The sequence below is a fragment of the Hibiscus syriacus genome, unplaced genomic scaffold (assembly GCF_006381635.1).
Source record: "Hibiscus syriacus cultivar Baekdansim isolate YM2019G1 unplaced genomic scaffold, ASM638163v2 tig00110809_pilon, whole genome shotgun sequence".
NCBI lineage: Eukaryota > Viridiplantae > Streptophyta > Magnoliopsida > Malvales > Malvaceae > Hibiscus > Hibiscus syriacus.
The window spans coordinates 1,061,034-1,082,595 of NW_024062869.1; the positions used below are offsets into that span (position 1 = coordinate 1,061,034).

Consider the following 21,562-nt stretch of genomic DNA (forward strand, 5'->3'; position numbering starts at 1 on the left):
GCTGAAGCAGAGTTTAGAGCCATGGCTCTTGGAACATGTGAAGGAATTTGGTTATAGAGAGTTTTGACTGAACTAGACTTTTGTGACAACAAGCACTTTGAACTTCAAAGTGTTAACAAGTCTTTCATAACTCTAGCTAAAAATCCAGTCCACCATGATAGATTAAAACGCGTAGAAATTGACAGACATTTCATTTATGAAAAGGTAAATTGAATTATATTCCTACTAAAGATCAGCTGGCAGATATTCTTACAAATGCACTTGCAAGAGTTACCTTTGATGAACTTATGTTCAAGTTGGGTCTTTACAACATCTACTGGCCAACTTGAGGGGGAGTGTTAGTGTGAATAGAATAAGTTGTAGAATATTTACATATGAATATACTATAAATAGAGTAATTATTGTAATTTAGATTGCAGAAAAGATAAGATTAAATTCCCATATATCTACTTGCTAATTATTAGGAATTTGATAGCTGATCTTGTGTAACTTTCCTAGATTAGACTCTTTTTGTAACCTATATACTATTTTTTTCAATAAAATATATATTTTTTTCAATAAAATATAAGTGAAAAAGAGAGAATCACTCTCTCCACCAAATACCTATTATATTCTACAATATAAGTTGCCCGGATTTTATCATTTGCAGGTTGATGTATTCTCATTTGGCATTGTTCTCTGGGAGATTCGTACCGGGGATGAACCTTATGCCGATATGCACTATGGAGCAATAATAGGTATGAAACCTCGATCGCTGCTTCGTTTGATGTCTCATTTGTTTTCTGTAATAGGGTTCTATTCAAGGGTCCCTTACCATATTTCGTTGATTTAGTTGCTATCTTGAATTTTCTATTTTTCATAAAATTTCTTCCGTTAAATTCAAAACTTATCATGTCCATAGTTTACGTCCATTTAAAGGGTCGATCTATGAATAACTATAGCATGGACAATGCTTCGAACACACGTTTCCATGCACGTCCATGGTGAATAGAATACATTAACATGGTACTCTATGGTCTGATTACCTCTTATGACATATCCATGCAGGAGGCATCGTTAGCAACACGCTGAGGCCACCTGTTCCGAGCTACTGCGACCCTGAGTGGAAATTTCTAATGGAGCAGTGTTTGGTTCCGGATCCTACGGTTCAACCCTCGTTCACGGAGATTGCTAGACGCTGATGTATGATGTTATAGGCATGCCGGTCGAAGCCATCAACTTCAGAACCAAGCATACAAGTAGGACGTGTCTCAATATTTCCCTTATTTTGATGGTAAATGTTTTAAGCGTGTAATTGTTATGAAGAGGCTCCCACTATCTTTAAGACCGGTGACTCAGATTTGGTTTTGCTTATGTAAGTTCTTACATCACAGAAATCTACTTCATTCCAATTGCTTTTGATCTTGCTCTGAGATTTTAATGTTCGACAACAAAATCTTCCATGTCAGAAAGTAAAATAAATAAATTTTGGAAAAAGTATTAATTCTATACACGTTTTTTTTCTTCAATACTTGGATTTTTTGTTTGAATCGAATGTGTAATCAGTAATTTGATACACGAATTTTGAAATTGCAATTCAAATATACGCATGAAACAAAATACAATATATACATAAAAATTTGATTTTGATTCAATTATACATATTTAAAAAATTGTATCTATTTTGATAAATATATTTATTTGTATGCATACTATGTATAAACACTTAATTCTATTCGAATGTTTTGATCTGAGTTAGAATATTCGAAAAGAAATTTAAACAGTTTGAACGGTGATAAATTTGGATTTCAATTCGTGTTTCCAAATTTTGGCTGAGAGCTTTTGAATTAATTAAAATTTATTAAATTATCTATTTATATTTATATAATTACTTTTAAAAAATAGTTAAATATATATTGGTTAATTTGTAGCATTAAACAATAATAAATATTCATTATAAATTGTTATATGCTTCTGTTAATTTTTTTTTCAACAAATTATCAATTAAAGCTTTTAAAAAATAACTAAATTACAATTAGATTATTAAAATATCCGTTTATATATATTAAAAAATTATTTGAATACATGTCAGTTGGTGACATTAAATGATAGTATAATTATTATCATTAAGTAATAATCGATTTATATTAATGTAGAATTATTTTAACCATATATATTTATAGTTTAATATAACTAATATTTAATTGAAAAAATTATTAATATAATTATATTTTAAATTTCGAAGTCGATCTAATATAATAAACAATTTGTTAGTACAACTAGAAAACAGATACTTATTTTTATACATCTTAGATTTCTTATACTAAAATATAGTATTACATATTTTTTTTTAAATGCAATTATTATTCTGGTTTTTTGTTAATCTCCAGATCGGAGACGAAGGCCAGCTTCCCATCCCATAATAATCTCAATTATTTGAAAGGTCTTGTTTTTTCCTCTCTCTCTCTCTGCTGCTTCACGATCCAATTGCTGATGTTTATATTCTGCGATCATGATTTTTCTTTGGTTATGTGATCTTTTTTTCTAATCGCTTCATAGGTTCGTATAGAAATGGATTCCTTTTTATTTATTTATCTTTAGGAAAGAAAATTAAAATTAGGGTTCCCCCACCCCACCAATTTTTGTTGTTCAATGTTTTGTTTTTGGATAACTGTTATTATTCTCATGTGAATTTCGTTCTTGTTGTTGCGTGATTGTGTTTTGATTTATTTTTATTTTTATTTTCCGCCGGGGTTTTTTTATTAATCTGGCTATTTCCCCGTATTTTTGAATCTTTGTTTGCAATTTTATTTTAAAGACCCTAAAGCCGTATGTTTATGAATTTCACGAAGATTTGGTTTGTTTATAGGAGACAAAAGTTTCTGAATTAGGGACCATGGGAAGGTTTTGTTAGCGTTCTTTTCTGGGTATTGCATACTTGAATGGAGAAGCTAATTTCTATATCAACCCTATTCCTTAAAATAACCCATGATTGTATTGACTTATGGACTATATTGATGTCTAATTTGTTTATCTCCTTACCGGTGTAATCATGTAAGTGTTGTGCTTTGTAGTGTTGAAAAGGAACATAAAACTATTACTGATATGATGGGTCTGTGATTGTTTAGGGCATGCTATTTTCAAAAAGAAAAATTAGATTGAAACTTGCATAAGTTGTGGTGGCACTACTCACCATATTACTGTCATGATGATATTAATATTGCTCCATCTGATCAATTTAAATCTTCAGTTCATCAGTGTACTTAGCAAAAAGTCCACTCCTTAAAAATCTAAGCCATGACAATATTCCAATTCATTGTTGCGTGACCTTTTTCTTTATTGGTATGGACGTATTGTTATTATTGTTGAGTTATTATTAATTTATTATTGATGCTTAATTTATATTGGTGTGTGTTGTTATCGGTTGGAATATGTCCCATTACCAAGAAGATGGTGCTGAATACATGGATGAGTATGACGTTGAAGACATAGATGATGAAATGGATGAAGAGTTTCCTAGCAGATATATCTCTGGCTCGGACTCTGATGTTGATGAAAATGACTACTCGGTTTGTTTTATGTTTTACAAGACTCACATGGACACATCTTTAACAACTGAGTTCATGAATCATTATTTTAGGCAAAATACGATATGGCTTTTCTATTTTTAAATCTTTTGAACTTTTTGTTCTAGTATTAATTATATTATTCATGAACTTGAAGCCCATATGTAATTTGAATATACTGCAGAACAATAAAATTTCAGATACTTCTGCTGCTCAAGCTAGAAGAGGAAAAGACATCCAGGGAATTCCTTGGGGTCGGCTTAGCATCACTAGGGAAAAATACAGGCAAACTAGGCTAGAACAGTACAAGAACTATGAGAACATTCCTCAATCTGGAGAAAGGTCTGGGAAGGTAGAAGTCCTTTATAAGTTTCTCACCTCCTTGTATATGAATTCAATTCTCTAATGTTCTGGTGCTAATTGAGCTAAATTTGTATATAGGATTGCAAAATTACCAACAAGGGCGTATCATTTTATGACTTCAGACTAAATTCAAGATCTGTAAAATCAACAATACTTCATTTTCAGGTTAGCAAAATTGGAAATTTTCATTTCGTTAATCAACTTTCTTTACCCCATTCATATTTTGTGAGTTCATAGATTTTTTTTAAGTTCCTTTCACCCCATTCATGTTTTGTGAGTTCATAGATTTCTTTTTAAGTTCCTTTTTCCTATCTTAAGATGTTACTAGCAGACCTTTTGTTTTTGTCTGCTTGACTGTGCTGTGATTACTTTTGTTGACTGGTAAACATTTCCATTTGTGGTGATGCAGTTGAGGAACTTGGTATGGGCTACATCAAAACATGATGTTTACCTTATGTCACATTTTTCTGTCATTCACTGGTCTTCGTTGAAACACAAAAAGCGTGATATTCTTAATGTTTCTGACCATGTGGCACCATCCGAGGTTAGTGTTCGGGCAGTGATTGGCTTTTTCTGAATTGTTGGTTTTCTACCCTTCTTTCCTCTCTTATTTCCCCCTTTCTTAATTCTTCTGAGATTGACCAACGTGTTTGTTCTTCCTTTAGAAACATCCTGGAAGTCTGATGGAAGGCTTTTACTCAAACACAAGTCAGTACTCTTGGAGTTAAAGATAAGCTGCTAGTTGCTGGAGGATTCCAGGGTGAACTGATATGCAAGGTAAGTAGTGTATTGACCCAAAAGAAAAATGTTATATTGAAGCTGAATGCCTACACCTTAGCAGTTTTATTTCAATCCATTGTTGGATTTTCGGTCATGTTATAAGATGAGTCTGGCTAAATGATTCCATTAAGCTCTTCAGAATTTATGATGTTTGTTTTCTTGTTCATTCTGTTCCAAGATTTTCCAACTTTTAAATGGCTTATTGCTTAAAACGAAAAGCTAAACGTGTTTTTTTGTTTTTGAAGAGGTTTAATGTTTGTTCTTTTGTCTGAGTTCTTATTTACTGTTGTCCTCTTGCCAGTTATCTTAAGAATTAATGTTGATTTTGATCTGGAATGTAGCATTTAGATCGACCTGGAATAAGCTTTTGCTCAAGGACCACATACGATGACAATGCCATTACAAATGCCATTGACATTTATGTCACTCCAAGGTATATCTTGTTCCCTGAACTGCTGGTGGCATCAACCACATTCAACCTGAACCTAATTTTGCTTGGTCTTCAAATTACTAGTGGTGCAGTTCACTTTACTGCCTCAAATAATGACTGTGGAGTCAGAGATTTTGATATGGAGAAATATCAGCTTTCTAAGCATTTTCATTTTCTTTGGCCAATCAACGTAAGTTCCTTTTATGGGGGTTCTGTTTGTTTTAGATTGGTGCATACACTTAATATTATTCTATCTAATTTTTTTTGTGTAATATGCTAATTATTGGTTCTATTAATACTGTAAAAGATACACTTGAGGAGAGATAACTGTAATTTCTGCTTGTGCATGCTTTTGCAGCATACTTCTCTGAGCCCTGATGGCAAACTTCTAATAATCGTTGGAGACAACCCTGATGTTATGCTGGTGGATTCTGACACGGGGAAGGTAGTTAGCTGCATACTTTTTCACAATTTTATTTTATATATACCTTTTTTTGGAGGTTTAAAAGGCTAGGGGTTAGTTTTGATAATGAGAAATTGCACTGCAGACTGTTATGCCTTTGCGTGGGCACTTGGACTACTCATTTGCATCAGCATGGCATCCTGATGGTGTCACTTTTGCCACTGGTAACCAGGACAAAACTTGCCGGATTTGGGATGTCCGGAACTTGTCCGGGTCAGTTGCAGTTCTCAAGGGGAATCTTGGAGCAATACGGTCCATACGCTACACATCTGATGGTAGGTACATGGCGATGGCTGAGCCCGCCGACTTTGTCCATGTGTATGATGTGAAAAGTGGGTATGAGAATGAGCAAGAAATTGATTTCTTCGGTGAGATATCCGGGCTATCCTTCAGTCCTGACACAGAGTCTCTCTTCATTGGTGTATGGGATCGTACATATGGGAGCCTTCTTGAGTATGGCCGACGGAGGAACTACTCATACCTCGATTCCCTGATTATGTGAGTTGATGTGAAGTATGCAAAATAAGCATGTCGGTTTGGTTACTGATGAAATCTGAGCGGTAGAAGTGGGGGGAAATACATAATAAGTGTCTGTTTGGTTATTGGTGGTATCTGAGCAGTTAAAAGAGGGGGGGGGGTGTTTGGATGTACATTTAATATGTATGCTGTAACTTTAGGGACTGGCTATTAAATTAGATACCGGTTTGGCATCAAACATAAGTAAAATGGGAGTATGCACAGAAGGCTAGAAAGCGCTGTTGATGTGAACAAGAATGAATGATATTATAGAAGTAGATAATTTTATTAGCCATTTGCGTTGCTGTAAGCGTCTTTGCTCTCTGTCTTCCTTCTTGCTCTCTTATTTCTAACAAATTTATTTACGCGCCCATATGAATCAAGATCCTGGAAAATGAATGTACTTAAACAATTCAGCCACCTTGGTTTGATTAAAGCGAAGGAAATTGTTTTTTTTTTCTTCCTCTCAATCTAAGCAACACCGCAATGGCTTCGTCCTCAGCTTTGATAGCCCCAATCTTCTCTGTCGCCACCACTCAAAACGAACACGGCAGCCGCCGACACCATCATTCGAAGCTCAACTCCATCTGCAGAAACTCGCCTCGCTGGGCACGGGTGTCTCCCTTTTCCTAGGCTGCTTCATCGTCTTCAATTTTCCAGTGAGAGAACGTGGCAAAGCAAGTGCCCGAACAAAACGGATTGACCCTTGGTACCTAAACTATCAGTTTTGATCCGTTTTAGTATATTAACTTTCAATTTTTCAAAACCATACCTAATGTTTAGTTTTTGTTTCATTTTAGTATCATGTCGTTAAAAACTTAACTCTCTTAGTACCTAAACTATTAGTTTTGATCTATTTTAGTACCTAAGCTTTCAATTTTTTTAGAACTTAATGTTAAATTTTGAACAGATACTAAAATGAAACAAAAACTAAGTTTTATTTATGGTTTTAAAAAAACTACAAGTTTTTATATTAAAACGGATCAAAATTGATAGTTTAAGTACTAAATACGTAATTTACCCTATAAAATATTACGAATTTAAGAAAGATTTTAAATATTAATATATATATATATATACACTTTACTAATGTTTTAAGTTTGATTTTCCCTTTCTCTTTCATTCTTATTAAATTTACTTTCTTTTAATTATGTAGTAAAAAATTAAATTTATTAAATTAAATTTTAATTAAAATCAAATTGAAAAAATATATAAATAAAAGAGATTAAATATGTAATTATACATATTAAGTGTTACATCACTTTTTTGATAGATTGATTTGAGTGATATTATTTAAATAATTAAATGATTTAATTGATAAAATTAAAATAATATATATCCATACTTAAGTAATTATAATTGGCTAATTTTTTTCCCCCGTAATTGGCTAATTTTTTTTACCGTGATTATAAGTATAATGTAATCTTATTATTATTTATAAATCTCAATTATTTTAGTAAATATCGGGGGGAGGGTTCGGTTATCTTTTCCTCTCAATTATAAAAATTCTATTATTATTATTATTATTATTAGTTAATTATTAGGGTAAACTATAAAAATAGTCCCTAAACTTTTAGGATACTTATATTTGGTCATCAAACTTTTGAAACTTGCAAAACAATCATCAAACGTTTAGTTTATTTTCATTTTAATCCCTACCATTACTTCATAGTTTTTGCTAATGTCACACTTAACCCGTTAACTCCCTCCTCCTCCTCCTCCTCCTCCTCGGTTGCCTTTTCTTGAAAATAATTTCACACGGCACCATGCATTTCACCTTCACTGCTCGTACCTGGCTCTGCACCGCCATCATTCTTCTTCTCCAACAGCCGCTGATGAACATACCCCACCACTTCCCTCCCGACGCATCCTTAAACAATTTATCTACGTAAACCGGCACCGTCGCTCTGTTCTCGTAGTAGCGTTGGAACCCGAAGGCGTCTCTTCTTGCTCTTAAGTTGAAGGCGTTGCCCTAAAAGCAGTGAAGGCCTAGTAGTTTTGGAAGCAGCTTTTTGAACCGGAGCCTTTTCTATAGGCATCGACTTTTCCATCAGATGCACACCCAACATTCAAAAGTGCTTGAACCAGAGCCTTTTCTATAGATAAACGACTTTTCCATTTGATGCACGCCCAGCATTCAATGTTTCAGGGCTTATGAAATTTCTTTCGACGTCCTCAGATTCTTAAAAAACTTTTTCAATTTTTTAATAGTTCAAAGTTTTTAACCGCAGTTACTTTTTTATTTTTGGATTATAATCTATACCGTATAGATTCTCTCTCGACTCCAGCTTTCTCCAATTCCATTCTCCATTGCGTTGACCCCCTCCCTTAGTTATTTTCGTTTAGGTGATTTTCTGTTCCTCTGTTATTTTCCATTCTCTTTTAATTTAGTTTTTATGTTTGATCTGCTCTTTTTTAGTTCATTTCATCTTCTTCATCTTCATCTTAAGCTCGAAACTTTTGATGAAGAATTCACTTGATTCCCGTGTTTCTATCCTTATTTTGAGTCTTTGACCTTCTGGAATACCGTCTCTCTAACCATTTTGATCTCGAAATTTCCATGTTGAAGAAATGAAACTCTGCCAAAATAAAACCATGATTTTGGGGTTGAACATGGACGTTTCTCTGCTCAAATTTCTCTTGGAAAACAGTGCCATATGATCCACTCAAAGTGATAGTTTTAAGGATTCTCTTTGAGCTGCATTGAGATTTAAGATGAAAAATGAATCTCATAATACCATGTGTTTTGAAACATAGTTGAACACTAAACATGAAAGATATATTGATGAGCCTTTGCTTCTTTACACTTACTCTGTTTTCTTTCTTTCTTTCTCTGTTTCGTTCAAAGAAGAAGAAGAAAGGCAAAAACTAACTGATGTAATGGCAGGGATCAAAATTAAAATGAACTAAAAGTTTGATGACTATATTGAAAGTTTAAAAAGTTGGTTGACCAAAATGAAAGATTCCTAAATATTAGGGGACTATATTTTAGTTTACCCTAATTATTATGGTGTATTTTTGACTATGTTTATATTAAAAAAATCCTTATAACTTTTTATTAAATTTACGTTGTCCTTATCCTGCACTTTCCCCGACCCAACTTTACTTTGGTATCGCTTGTTCTTAAGATTAATTAACTAATATTAATAGGGTAACATAGCATACCATAAATCATAAGACAAAAGGAGGGGGGGGGGAATCATAATCCAAAACTGTTTTTGAATGGGGGGGGGGGAATCATAATCCAAAACTGTTTTTGAATTTGGGTCTAAAGATGTCTCAACATCAACAGCAGAGTCAGAGTAGAAATGGGCATCCCTCTCCAACCCCTAACTACGACGATGTTGTTCAAAGTCCTGACCTTTTCTGGGAAAAGCTCAAAGCTTTTCACAAATCTCTCGGCTTGAAATTCAAGTAACTCTTTTTTTTTCCAATTCCCAACCTTATTTCCTTGTCTGGGTTGTTCTTTTTTCCTTGCTTTCTTACTGCTGATTTTGCAAGAGTAGCCTTTCACAGATCCTTGTCCATCGTATTTCAAGTCCTCTTTTTTCTTTTTTTAATTTATGGGTTGCAATTTTCAGGGGTTCTGGATGTTCTTATGATTTGCATTCATTACAATCATTTATGAGTTCGATTAGTTTTTCTAATTTCTGTGTACTGAAAAAAGGCATCTTCCACTTTAGTTGTTTAATTTGAAGTTCCATTATTGTAATTTTCCCCTATTTCCCTTTTCTTCTTGATAAGCACCCTTTTTCTTAGATTGCATGCAGGGTTTTGGCTGACTACTTTTGTGTGTGTGTATATATAGATAGATAGATAGATAGATTCCGTTGTACATAGCTCACACTTGGTGTTTTTCTTATATAACTGCTAATTGTAACATTTTTAGGATCTCATTCTCTTTATTGAAAAATGAAACAACTAAACTAGTAAAACTTGCTCTTCAAGGGAGGATTATAGCAAATCCTGCGTGTTCATTTTGAATTTGAACGGTCTCAGTTACTCTAGGTTAGCTTCAGCCGTATTTAGTAGTTTGCAATTAGATCCTGACACTTGGAACTATAGCATCAAATTATCTGCCTATGGTTTATGCTTCTGCTTTCTTGTTACTTATATTGCTTGATGTATCTGGTCTCCTGGTCGATGCAGAATTTGTAACCTTTTTCTAACTGGAAACTTCATAGTCTACCCCTTTTTGTTTCCTTTTCCTTTGTTTACTTTGTGATATGATTTGGAATGTTCATGCATGAATAAACATAACACAAGGTGTGCACACCTGTTAAAGGTGGGAGACTGGAGATTCTATTTTCATTTTCATTAACGCTTTTAAAGTATGTATCATTTGACTTGTTAAAGGGAAAATTGGGTGTTGGGAAATGATATAACAGGTTGAGACTTGAGAAAGAAAACTACTACTTAGGGTATATTTTCTTCTGTTGTTTTGGTCGGATAGGGTTCCGGTTGTTGGAGGAAAGGATCTGGATTTGCATCAACTCTTTGTAGAGATCACATCACGTGGAGGTCTTGAAAAGGTATTACAAATTCTTTAAAAGCTTTTGAGTTATCAACTAATTGAGTTGTCCCAACGTGTTAGTTTGTTACACCCAAACTGAAGGGAAGTTTATTTTCGTTTTCCGTTTAAATTTCCTTGAAATGGTTTACAGGTAATAAAAGATCGCAGATGGAAGGAAGTGATTATGGCCTTCAGATTTCCAACAACCATTACAAGTGCATCTTTTTGTTTTAAGGAAGTATTATTTATCGTTGCTTTATCAATTCGAGCAAGTCTATTTCTTCCGCAAACAAGTCTCTTCAGTCTCATCCCCAGGTATTTGGTAACTACTCCTTTTTCCCCTCGGATGGAAGCATCCTCGTCTTTGAAGAAATATTTGCAGCTTGTAAATTTTTATATTTTTTAACTACATCCTTGCAGGCAGTGCCAGTGGGAGCCTTGTGACCGGATCTGCAAATTCTAGGGAAGGCGCCTCTCCAAACCAATTAGCAGCTGTCGGTATGTTTAACTACCTATTGATATGATGGATCTGTTTACTCTGACGGGATATTTTAACTTCTAGCTGTATTTCATATGAAGGAGCTTTTCATTCCAATATTCGTGAAAATGACATCGGTATATCTGATCGACATTCATTACTTAATATTTCTAGGCTTACTAGACTTGCATAGACATGTCTTTGTCAATCCTATCATAATTTGATAGCTATTATAGTTGCCATCTTTTTTCTGGAGAAAACAATTGCAAATATATTTTGAATTATGAAAACCATGCATTACAGTTGTGTTTCCATGAATCCAGAATAATCTGCAATAAGTGATGTTCCTTCATACCTAGATGGTTGTTCGAACCTAGTTGGTTGAAATGGTTGTGAAACCCGCAATTCAAATTTCCTTAAAAAACCAAAAACAACATCATTGAACTTTTTAATGTCAATTACTGAGTTTTTGAGCTTCTAGAGACTAGAATGTTCGTTTGAAAATTATATCAGTTTACTTTGAAAGGATTTCAGAGGGTAGTTTTAGTTATAATTTATATCAAAATTTTCACCATCTTATTTGTCTATTTCGTATACCTGTTTGTGAGTGTTTGAATGTAGCTATCTTGGTAAATGAGGGCTTTTACCATTCTCATACAAGCAGGTACTCAGGAGTTGCAGATTGGCAGTTCTGTGACGGGGATCATTGATGGAAAATTCGATAATGGCTATCTGGTTACAGTTCGGGTTGGGTCTGATCAATTTAAAGGTGTCCTATATCATATCCCCCAAATGCTTCAATTGTCTCAAAGTTCAAATACATCAGATGTACCCCCTCTACGCCGAAAGAGATCCCGGCTAGCTTTACAAGACCTCTCTAGGCCAAAGCCTAACAGGAGTGGTTATAATGTTTTCTTTTCCGAACATTACGATGGAATCAAACCCTCATACTATGGGGAAGAGAAAGTCGTCAATGAGAAGATTGGACACCTAGAGAGCAATCTGACAGGGGCCGAGAAACAGGTGGAAGTAGACTAGTAATCTTTTGTTTCAGATAATCCAGCAGTATCTGTATATTGGATTGTCTCTGCAGTTTTACTACTACATTGTTTCATTCAAGTATTGGAGCTCTCTCAAAATGACATTTCTTAATTGGGATGTAGGTTTATCAGGGGGGAGGGATGAAGGACGACGAGAGATACAGAAGTGAGAAGTTGGAATATAGATCTTCCCGTGATTCGACGCCTTAGTAGCCTCTGATGTGTTGGTTGTTAGGAACTAAATGATGGGACGTAAACCCTAGCTCAAAGTATGTTTGTTGTTGCTCAACATTTCCCTTTTCTTAGATTTTATGTATGAGGATTATGTTAACCCTGCCCCATTGCTGAAACATAGGGTCATCAGATGGGAGAGCTTTGTAGAATGTGGTTATTTATCTATCAGACTGCTACAAACCTATAACATAATTCCAGTGCTATATATTTTTTTATTTTACTTTTGGTATCGTTCCTGCCCGGGTTTCGAGATTGTTCCTCCTAACAATGTTTCGTTCTCTCAGCCCCAACACTCATGGTATACTCCAGTGCTATAAAATAAAAGATTTATAGTGAGGTTAGTATATTGTTGTCTGGTAGAAAATATGCAATCTGGAAAGCATATGGAGATAGTAAATTTACATGAACATCTACTTCAAAACCAGATTTTAAGGTATGGGGCTCATCAATGATACTTTGCTGATTCATTGCACTTTTTTGAATAAAATGTAAGCTGTAAATCTTCTTTTTCTTTTAAAAAGTAAATAGAATCTCGTTAAAAATCTCCTCGTAACTTGATCGAGCTAAAGCTCATTCAAGATAGAGGAAGTGGAAAAGAGTGCCAATAAGCTTTTATTAACATGTGACTGTTACACATTACACCTACATTTTCCAACGTGTGAAGTTTAAATTTGACTCGGTTAAAACTCGATAAATACTCGATTTGGGTTGATTCGACTCGAGACATTAACGAGTTGAGTCGAGCAGAGTCTAACTCGACTCGATATGTTTGCGAGCAGCTCATTAAATTTTTATATAATTTTTTAGAAATTATCTCAAAAAATTATTTCATACACTCAAAAATCAAAACTTATTTATTATTTTAATGTATTTGTGGATTGTGACTTCGCAGTTTAGACTTCAAAATTACTTCATATACTCTTTTGATAACTTTTTTGTTAAATTTATTCATTTATGTTTATATTAAGTTCTACATAGTATTAGTAGATTTTACCTATAGTTAAGAAAATAAGGTAAAAATTTCGGTGAGTTTAACGAACAAGGAGGCGAGTAATGAACGTCGAGCTTAAGGAGCAACGAGTCGAGCAATAAAAATTTTTAACGAGCACGAGTCGAGCACTACCCAACTCACGATCGACTCGCTTAATACACACCCCTAGCTAACACACTACAACCCACTAAAAGTGAAGATAATCCAACAACAATCTTAACGATACATCCAGCCTAGTTCAAAGGATGGCAACTGGTTGGGTTTTTGGTCAACCTGACCCAACCCAAAAATATGCACCCTCCGCCAGAAGCCGACTCGATCCGAAAAATATATACCCTCCGCCCAACTATGACCCGACCTAAATTTTTAGAGTATAAATTCAACCCAATTTGTCCCGCTATAAAATAAGGATTAATTAAACAAAATAAAAATTTTAATAAAATTACATTATTATCTTGAGATCGGGTCGGATCGGAGTTTTTTTACCATCGACCTGAACCGACCTAACCCCACCCCTTAAAAAATCTGACTTGACCTTAATCCGATTTTTTTTTTAAATCGTATCCTATCAGGTCGGGTCAAGACCATCGGATTTGGGTTAAATTGTTCAAAGGAAAACATGGCTCATAAAAAGAGTGCAGAATGGAGCCGTCTCCTAGCAGTAAGCAATTCTTCTACAATGAATACCGTTCAATACTAAGAACATTCCAATTGACTATAAATCTAACTGATGAAACTTAGTAAGGTACACATCTCAACTGTCACCTCATCACATAGTTCCCCTCAATGCCAAATTATAAAGAGTAAATAATGGAGGTTTGCTCAGATAGACTAACACTACTATTCAAAGCCAAGCCATCGGCACTCGGCAGGCAGCAGCCCCCCATGACCAGAAGTTTAGAATTAAATTATACATACTTTCACAGCAAAAGGAACAAGCCCTGTATTTATAGGTAAAGTAGTAATATGGAGAAGTGAAGCCCAAATCAAGTATGAAAAAGGTTCCCACTTTTTAACAAAGTTGCGGTATTTTAACCAATGAAATCTTACAGTTGGATCATTGCCTAGACACAGTAGAATACACACATACACTCGCAAAAAGGCCTATTTTCCTCAATTCAGGTGGGGACAACCACCCCTGAATGGGTTGAAAAATTCAAGATAAGGAATAAGAACACTAAAACCAGCAGTACCAGTTGTATGAAAAAACATGACATAACCTTGCTCACTCTCCCGTGCATCTTCAAAACCTCTTCCACCTCTAAGATGTTTCCATGATACTTTTCCAACTCCACTGCTTGTTTCTTTAACGTTACAGCCTTGCTTTCTACCTCTCCAAGCTTATTCAACATCTGTTCTTGTTCTCCAGCCAATGCTGTTTTTTCTTCAAAAACTGTACCGTTCAACTTCTCTACTTTGTAGGTTAGAACTAGAAATTCAATTTCAGATTCCAATTTTTGTTGGAACAGGCCCTCAAGGTCAAGTTCCATTTGTCTATATTTATCTTGTTGCAACTCTGCAGTGCTTGATTCTTCCTTCTGTGACCTGCTACACTTTACAGTTTCCAGTTCAAAAATTCTTGACTCCTTCGCCCGAAGTACGACCCTTGCTTCCTCCAGTTTGCTCTCCAAATATTTTACTTTCTGTGTTAAGATTAATATTTGAGTTTCCAAGGAACTTGAAGTACCTTTTGTTATCTTTCCAGAAACTAATTGGTCAGATGAACAAGTTTCTTGGATTTCCTCGTCAGCAAAAGTAGAATCCACATCAACGCCCTTAATGCTAACTGAACCATCATGTAGAGGTTCCTTGCCTATATCTCCCAGCTTGTGTAATTCTGCATGGGGGGAAAATATGCACGGTCAGCAATTATGCTAGATGAAATGATAAGTACTTGGGTAAAATGGACAATTAACAATTTAACTTCACCAACAATGAAAACAAATATGCTTAAGTCCTAGACTCGTTAACCAACAAATATCCATGATGCATTGAAGACTATCGAAACAGATGTGTGTTGTAACATTGACCATAAACCAGCAAAATCAATTGATCTGAATCTCATATGAACTGAACATTATTCCTAGCTTCACCAAATACTTACCATTGCTATCAATTGTTAATTATTGAAAAATAGTTTCACTAACTTAATGATAGTCTGAAGTTCCCTTATGCTTTTCTCATTAGCATTTTACAGCCTATGTTGACAGCAGCCCTACCTGCCCATTAAGAAGCTTGTTCTAGACTTATCTAAGACTACCTGATACCAGTTCAGCCAAGAACATGCATGGAGACTGGTTTTGAGAATTTAAAAGTTGGCCCCAACGAGGCTTTATAAATAACAACTAAGTTCAATCTTTTTCCCAACCCCAACTTAAAGGAGGACCTTGTTATCATTTGCATTAAGTAAATACTTAACGAAATATCTCTGAAATTCCAAAATAAGCTAACTAAATATGAACAAATTAATACCACCAAGATAAATTTGCAAGATATGATACAGTATCCATTAGTAAATAATATATAAACAAACAACGAGGAGGTTCATCAAAATTTTCAGGAGGATAGCCCACCATTTTCAAGGGCTTCCTGAACAGACCGGAGTGCAAGAATAGACTGGACCAATGGGTCTTGATCTGGTGAAGGTTGATGATCCTCAATTTTCTCATCTTTATCCTCCCAAGATAATCCAGCAGCTAAATCAGATGAAAGTTCCTCAATGTCACCAGAATTTTCTTTCCTAAAAGCAGTTTGAACTTCTTCACTGATCTGTTGTTCGTCTTCATGGGCCTCATCACTATTTTCGCCATCATAATTCATGGAGTTTCCACATTGCTTTCCGTTACTCGTCACTGAAACTTGACCCCGTGTAGAGATGAAGTTCGAGCTTCTTGAGTCGGATTCCATGCTGGAATGAGAGTTTTCCTTTTCGATTTTGACCCTTACTCCTCTGGCCTTCTTGCTGCTTTCAGCACGACCTTTTCCCTGTTGAACTCCTTGACTTGAATTACCCATGGTGTTCCCACTTAAATTCTCCAACTGGTGTTTCTCGTGAATGTAGCCCAAAACTGAAGGCAGATCATATCTGACCTTTGGCATACTGGCTGCTGTAGATGACTTGCTACTCCGATCCTCGCTATTTTCAGAGTCTGTAGCAGCAGCAAAAGCAGCTCCAACTGCAAAAATGGAATCTGAATCAGGGCTATGCATCATGAACCCAGGAGAATCACTTGCATTCTTCAACATATTCAATGGTCCAGTAGGGGTTCCACTGTTCTGCTTGATCTCAGATGATGCCTTATGTTGTGGTTTACTAGGATCCGGATTTGTGGAACCGGTTAAACCGCGCTTCAACATTTTACCGCTTTCCATTGTGACAGTAGCATCCTTAACAAAGTCTCGCTTAATCCGCCTCCATTTCTTCAAGCCATACCCTTTGGTGGAAGGAGTAGATGACGCAAAAGGAGATTTAACTGCTGCAAGAGGTGAATGCATTGGCTGCACAATCCGAGAAGTAGCGTTTAAATGATTATCGGCTGTAAAAGCATCGGATCTGTCGGTTTGAATAGTGGCCAACCTCTGAGTCTGATCATCATTTGTGCACGATCCATTATACTTATTCTCGTGATCATCAGCGTGCTTATTCTTGATTGCATCGCCATCGACATGAGGTTTTAAGTTCTGAGTGGCTTCATTATCCTCAACCAATTCAAGTGCAGAACATTCGCTTTGCAAATCCATAACTGTAAATTGGGTATCGCACAAGATTCACTCAGATCAAAATCAAGAACAATAATTACCATTCCACCAAAATCATGACCCAATCAATTAAAAGTTTGAAAAAAAATGAAAAATCAACCCAGTCATTTCCCCCAATTAGAAAAAAAAGAGAGTCAATGAAGTGAAATAAAATATAAATGCATCCATCATTGGATTAACAATTAAACATCAATCCCGAATACAAATTAAAGAATTCCACAAGCAAATGAGCTTTACTTTTTCTATAAATACACATCACGAAAAACGTATCAAAGATTAAATTGAAATAATTAAAAAAAAAGAATTGAAATTAGGGGGAAAGGTAAAAAGATGTAATGAAATGATTACGTAATTAAAAGCCGTTCCTTTCTTTAAGCAGACATAGAATATATGTTTGTGAGAAATTGAAGTGAAGGTTTAGAATCGAAGATGAAGAATGTAACGGTGATGATAAACCGAAGGAAATGGGAAACCCCATACATAGTTATATTTTAAATTATATAGGGCAGGGATTTAATTTATTTTTTATTAAGCAAAAATAGTGTCATATCATATAATTTCATTTTTTAAAATCTTATATAATTAAGAGTAAACTACATATTTAGTACCTAAATTATTAGTTTTAATCCGTTTTAATACCTAAACCTTTAATTTTTTCAAAACCATACTTAATATTTAGTTTTCATTTTATTTTAATACTCGTCTTTAAAAATTAATGTGATTAGTACCTAAACCATCAGTTTTGGCCCATTTTAATACCCAAACTTCCAATTTTTTTCAAAACTTAACGTTAAATAAACAAAAACTAAAGTTTTTAACGACGTAGTACTAAAATGAAACAAAATGTAAACTTTAGGTATGATTTTAAAAAATAAAAGTTTAGGTACCAAACGCATAAATTACCCCATAATTAATTTGGGTAAAATTCAAGATTGATCATTAACCTAACTCAAAACAATAATTGTAAGCATAAAACTTTTAAGAGTTAAAAAAACACTCACTAAATTTTAGATTTTTCATCATCTCCGACAATGTGGACTCTCTTCTTTCACTGAATGAGGATTCACATTGTGAAGATCTTAGTCGACAAGCATGTCATCCTAGTAGAGAATGCCGTCGGTTTGGACTTGACTGGAGAGGAGGATGAGCAAATATCAGTGCTCACAGTGATGAAACTACGGTCATGAAGATGATATGAGCAATGCATAATTCGAGTTTGGCTTTCATTCATGGAAGGAACAGATGCATTGATGACAATGAACAAGCCAACAAGGAATGCGTTTTCTGATCAGCTCTCGTTTAAACACCGTTTTCTGTTTTTGTAATACTTTTAGAATTATTATTTAGGAATATTAAAAATGTTCAATGACATTTTAATAACAGTCGACGAATCAAGCGACATATTGTTCATTAATTTTAACATTTTACATTATCCATTATGGTAAGATAAGCCTAATATAAAAATAAGTGTCTAAATTATGTTTCGAAAAACGTTTTAGTGTTGAAAGAATTTTTCACTAATAATAAGTGCCTAAAGTTTTCGATCTTATACTTTTAAGTGTCTACCGTTATATATTATTTTTTTCAATTAAAATTTGATTTTTAAAATAAAAATATTAAAAAATCATTTTAAAAAAGGTGGATCCCACCTCACCCTCACCTCCCACCCGTCCCCTTTCTCCCCTAAGGTGTGCAAAATCGGATATTGGATTCGATCCGATCCGATCTGAAAATTCGGATATCCGAAATTTCGGATACTTAAGATTGTGATCTGAATTTTCGGATCGGATATCCAAATATCCGATCCGAGCATATCACTTATTTTACTTAGAAATAATCCCATTTTTTAGAATTATATGGGCAATATTCTGATACAACATTAAAATTATTCAAGAGTTTTAAGATAAAGAATTAAATAAATTTAAAAATAAATAATTAAACAAAATATCTGGGTATTTTCAATTTGTTTTAGAATCATATTGACAGTTTTATAATGGCATCTTTGATGGTGAAAAGAACAGATGAAGGTGAAGGCTCGCCATTCGCCAACAACTTTCGATGAATGAAGGCTTTTACGTTTGAATAACTCGTGTCCATAAGCACGTAAAAATATAAACAAAGACTTCAAATTATACGGAATTCGAATCAATAAATAGGTGATTTTAAGATGCAACGCTGATATGTGGTTTAGAAAATGAAAGGAAAATAGAACAAATAAAGTTGGAGGGCGTTAGCAGCAATATTACCTTTAATAGAAAAACATTAAACTTTAATGGATATCGATTAGAGAAGGAACTCTACAAGTTTCCAGGATCACGTGTACAAGCAAAAGGCCCATTTATTTGAAAAAGCTTCCCGTGAAAGATATAGTTATTGGGCCTAGGGTTAAAAAGCCCATTTATTTTCAGATAATTCGAATAATCTTAAACTAAGATTTTTCTGATTCGTATCCGATCCGATTATCTAATTTTTCTATCGAATATCCGATCTGAATTACCCAAAAAATATTGGATCGGATATCAAAATATTCGGATCAGATTGTTTGGATTGGATATTTTTGCACACTCCTACCCGTCGTAGCAGCTTCCCCCTCGCAGTAGATTCCACAATATGCTAAAATGATAAAAAAAAATGACACGATCGACAAAAAAATGTCACTTTTGGTTACCGCAGCCTTCGGTCCCCCTTCTCCAGTCTGAACCATCAAGATTATTAAGATTAAATCCTAGCTAAATCCATCACCCATTAAATTTAGATTTAAGGATTCCTAGATTTAGGGAGATTTGAACAACGGTAAGAAGGATGGTCGGCAATGGAAGTTCGACGACAGGTGGGTGGCTGTATGATGATGGTGATGGCTAACGATGGGTGGTTGAGAGATGGAATAAAAGATTTTAGAGTTTTAATTTTTTTTTAATTTTAGAAAAAGTTAAAAAATTAAATTAATAATATTTTAATTAAAAATTCAAAAAAAATGAAGGCGGAACATGTCAGAAATGGTCAAATTTAATGATCGTTATGGTCAAGTACCTAAAAATATAACATTAGAAACTTTATACAATTATTTTTGGCAAAAAATTATTTAGATACTAAAACATATTTCGAGATATAGTTTAAACACTTATTTTTATATTAAATCTTTAAAAATAATTTAATAACATTTTTAAATTTTACCTATTAACTTTTTCATAACTTTTAAAATTTCAGTGTCAAATAATATTTTAAGATAATTTAATAAATTTTTTAAATTTTACCTATTAACCTTTGTTAAGCACGAAAACTACAGAAGATTTAAAATAGTTTTAAATTCATACCAAAATGATGAGATTTTAATCTTTATAAAAACTATTTTATCTCCCTCTCTTAATTTTCATTTTTTTTCATTCTTTAAACATGATCCGAGGACCAACGAAGGTTGGCCTGAGTGGAAGGGATTCTGGTCGCTTAAGCAAGGGGTCCCTGATTCAAACCCTTGTGGATGCATCAAATTTTCTTGGGAGATGTCCCCACCTTCATGCCCGACAGTACCTCAGGGATTAGTCTCAGCCTGGGGATACCTTTGGATATACAAAAAAAAAAACATGATCCGAGGGATAAAGCCAGGATTTCAACTTGAGGGGGGCAAAATATAATTTTCTAAAATCAGTAAGGGGGCAATTTCATAATTATTTCATAAATACTTAAATTTTATATATAAATTAAATGTAAAAAAAATGATGGGTTGGGGGGCACATCCCCTCCCACTGCCTTAGTAGTTCCATCTCTGCATGAACCATTTCTATCACCGTGTCGATCATTGTTATTATCATAATCGGTTATTGTCGTTGGAGATCGATAAGTCTCAAAATTTTCTATCAAACTCGTCTTGTCCTTTTGAACACGAATATAGTATATATTTAACTATAAAATACCTCAAGCTCCATAAATATATTGCCTAACAACTTCAATTATTGTTTGACATAACTTCTCACCAACAATAATGTCATTCAACTCAACTTTTCTTCATTTGCAAGTATCTCAGATTAATTTCTCATAGAAACTCTATAAAAAGATTAAAAATTTATCTTTCATTTTTAGCTTCTCTTTTACTGATCTCAGGGTTTGATTGTGATTTAAAGTTTAAGGGGTAATTATGATTTATAGATTTGAAAAATAGAGACCGAATTTAGGTTTAATGGATAAAAGAGCCTAATATAAAATTGTTGGGTTTAATTATTGCTGACAACGATAATCGATGACATGATTAATCTAAAAATTAAATTGTGTAAGATAAACATTTCAATCCAAAAGTTTAATGATTAAATTTAAAATTTTATTAAAATAAAAATGCGAAGAAAGTTGATCAATAATTTGTAGATTTTTTTGGATTAAATTGTGATGATTATAACATGATATTTGTTTGGAAGATTTTTAACTATTTGACAATTAAAATTAAAACATGTTTATAAAC

The 21,562-nt window shown here is 34.0% G+C and overlaps 1 protein-coding gene and 2 pseudogenes across 1 annotated transcript; 2 read left to right on the forward strand and 1 right to left on the reverse strand.

Moving 5' to 3' along the window:
- Positions 1-3,395: 3,395 nt before the first annotated feature.
- On the forward strand, positions 3,396-6,388 carry LOC120141492 (annotated as a pseudogene).
- Positions 6,389-9,196: 2,808 nt separating this feature from the next.
- Positions 9,197-12,582, forward strand: LOC120141493 (annotated as a pseudogene).
- Positions 12,583-14,303: 1,721 nt separating this feature from the next.
- On the reverse strand, positions 14,304-17,598 carry LOC120141491 (WPP domain-interacting protein 2-like). The gene is made up of 3 exons (XM_039156343.1): positions 17,478-17,598; positions 15,927-17,096; positions 14,304-15,190 (listed from the first exon to the last, which is right to left on the reverse strand). The coding sequence occupies exons 2-3, from the start codon at positions 17,092-17,094 to the stop codon at positions 14,472-14,474; spliced, it is 1,887 nt and encodes a 628-aa protein (XP_039012274.1). The 5' UTR covers positions 17,095-17,096; positions 17,478-17,598; the 3' UTR covers positions 14,304-14,471.
- Between the last annotated feature and the right edge of the window lie 3,964 nt (positions 17,599-21,562).

Bases quoted from the DNA above. Each gene is read 5' to 3' on its own strand.
- LOC120141491 (XM_039156343.1), bottom strand. From the start codon at position 17,094: ATGGATTTGCAAAGCGAATGTTCTGCACTTGAATTGGTTGAGGATAAT. The intron at 15,191-15,926 runs GTGGGCTATCCT...CCCCCCATGCAG, and splicing joins TCAGGAAGCCCTTGAAAATG to AATTACACAAGCTGGGAGAT.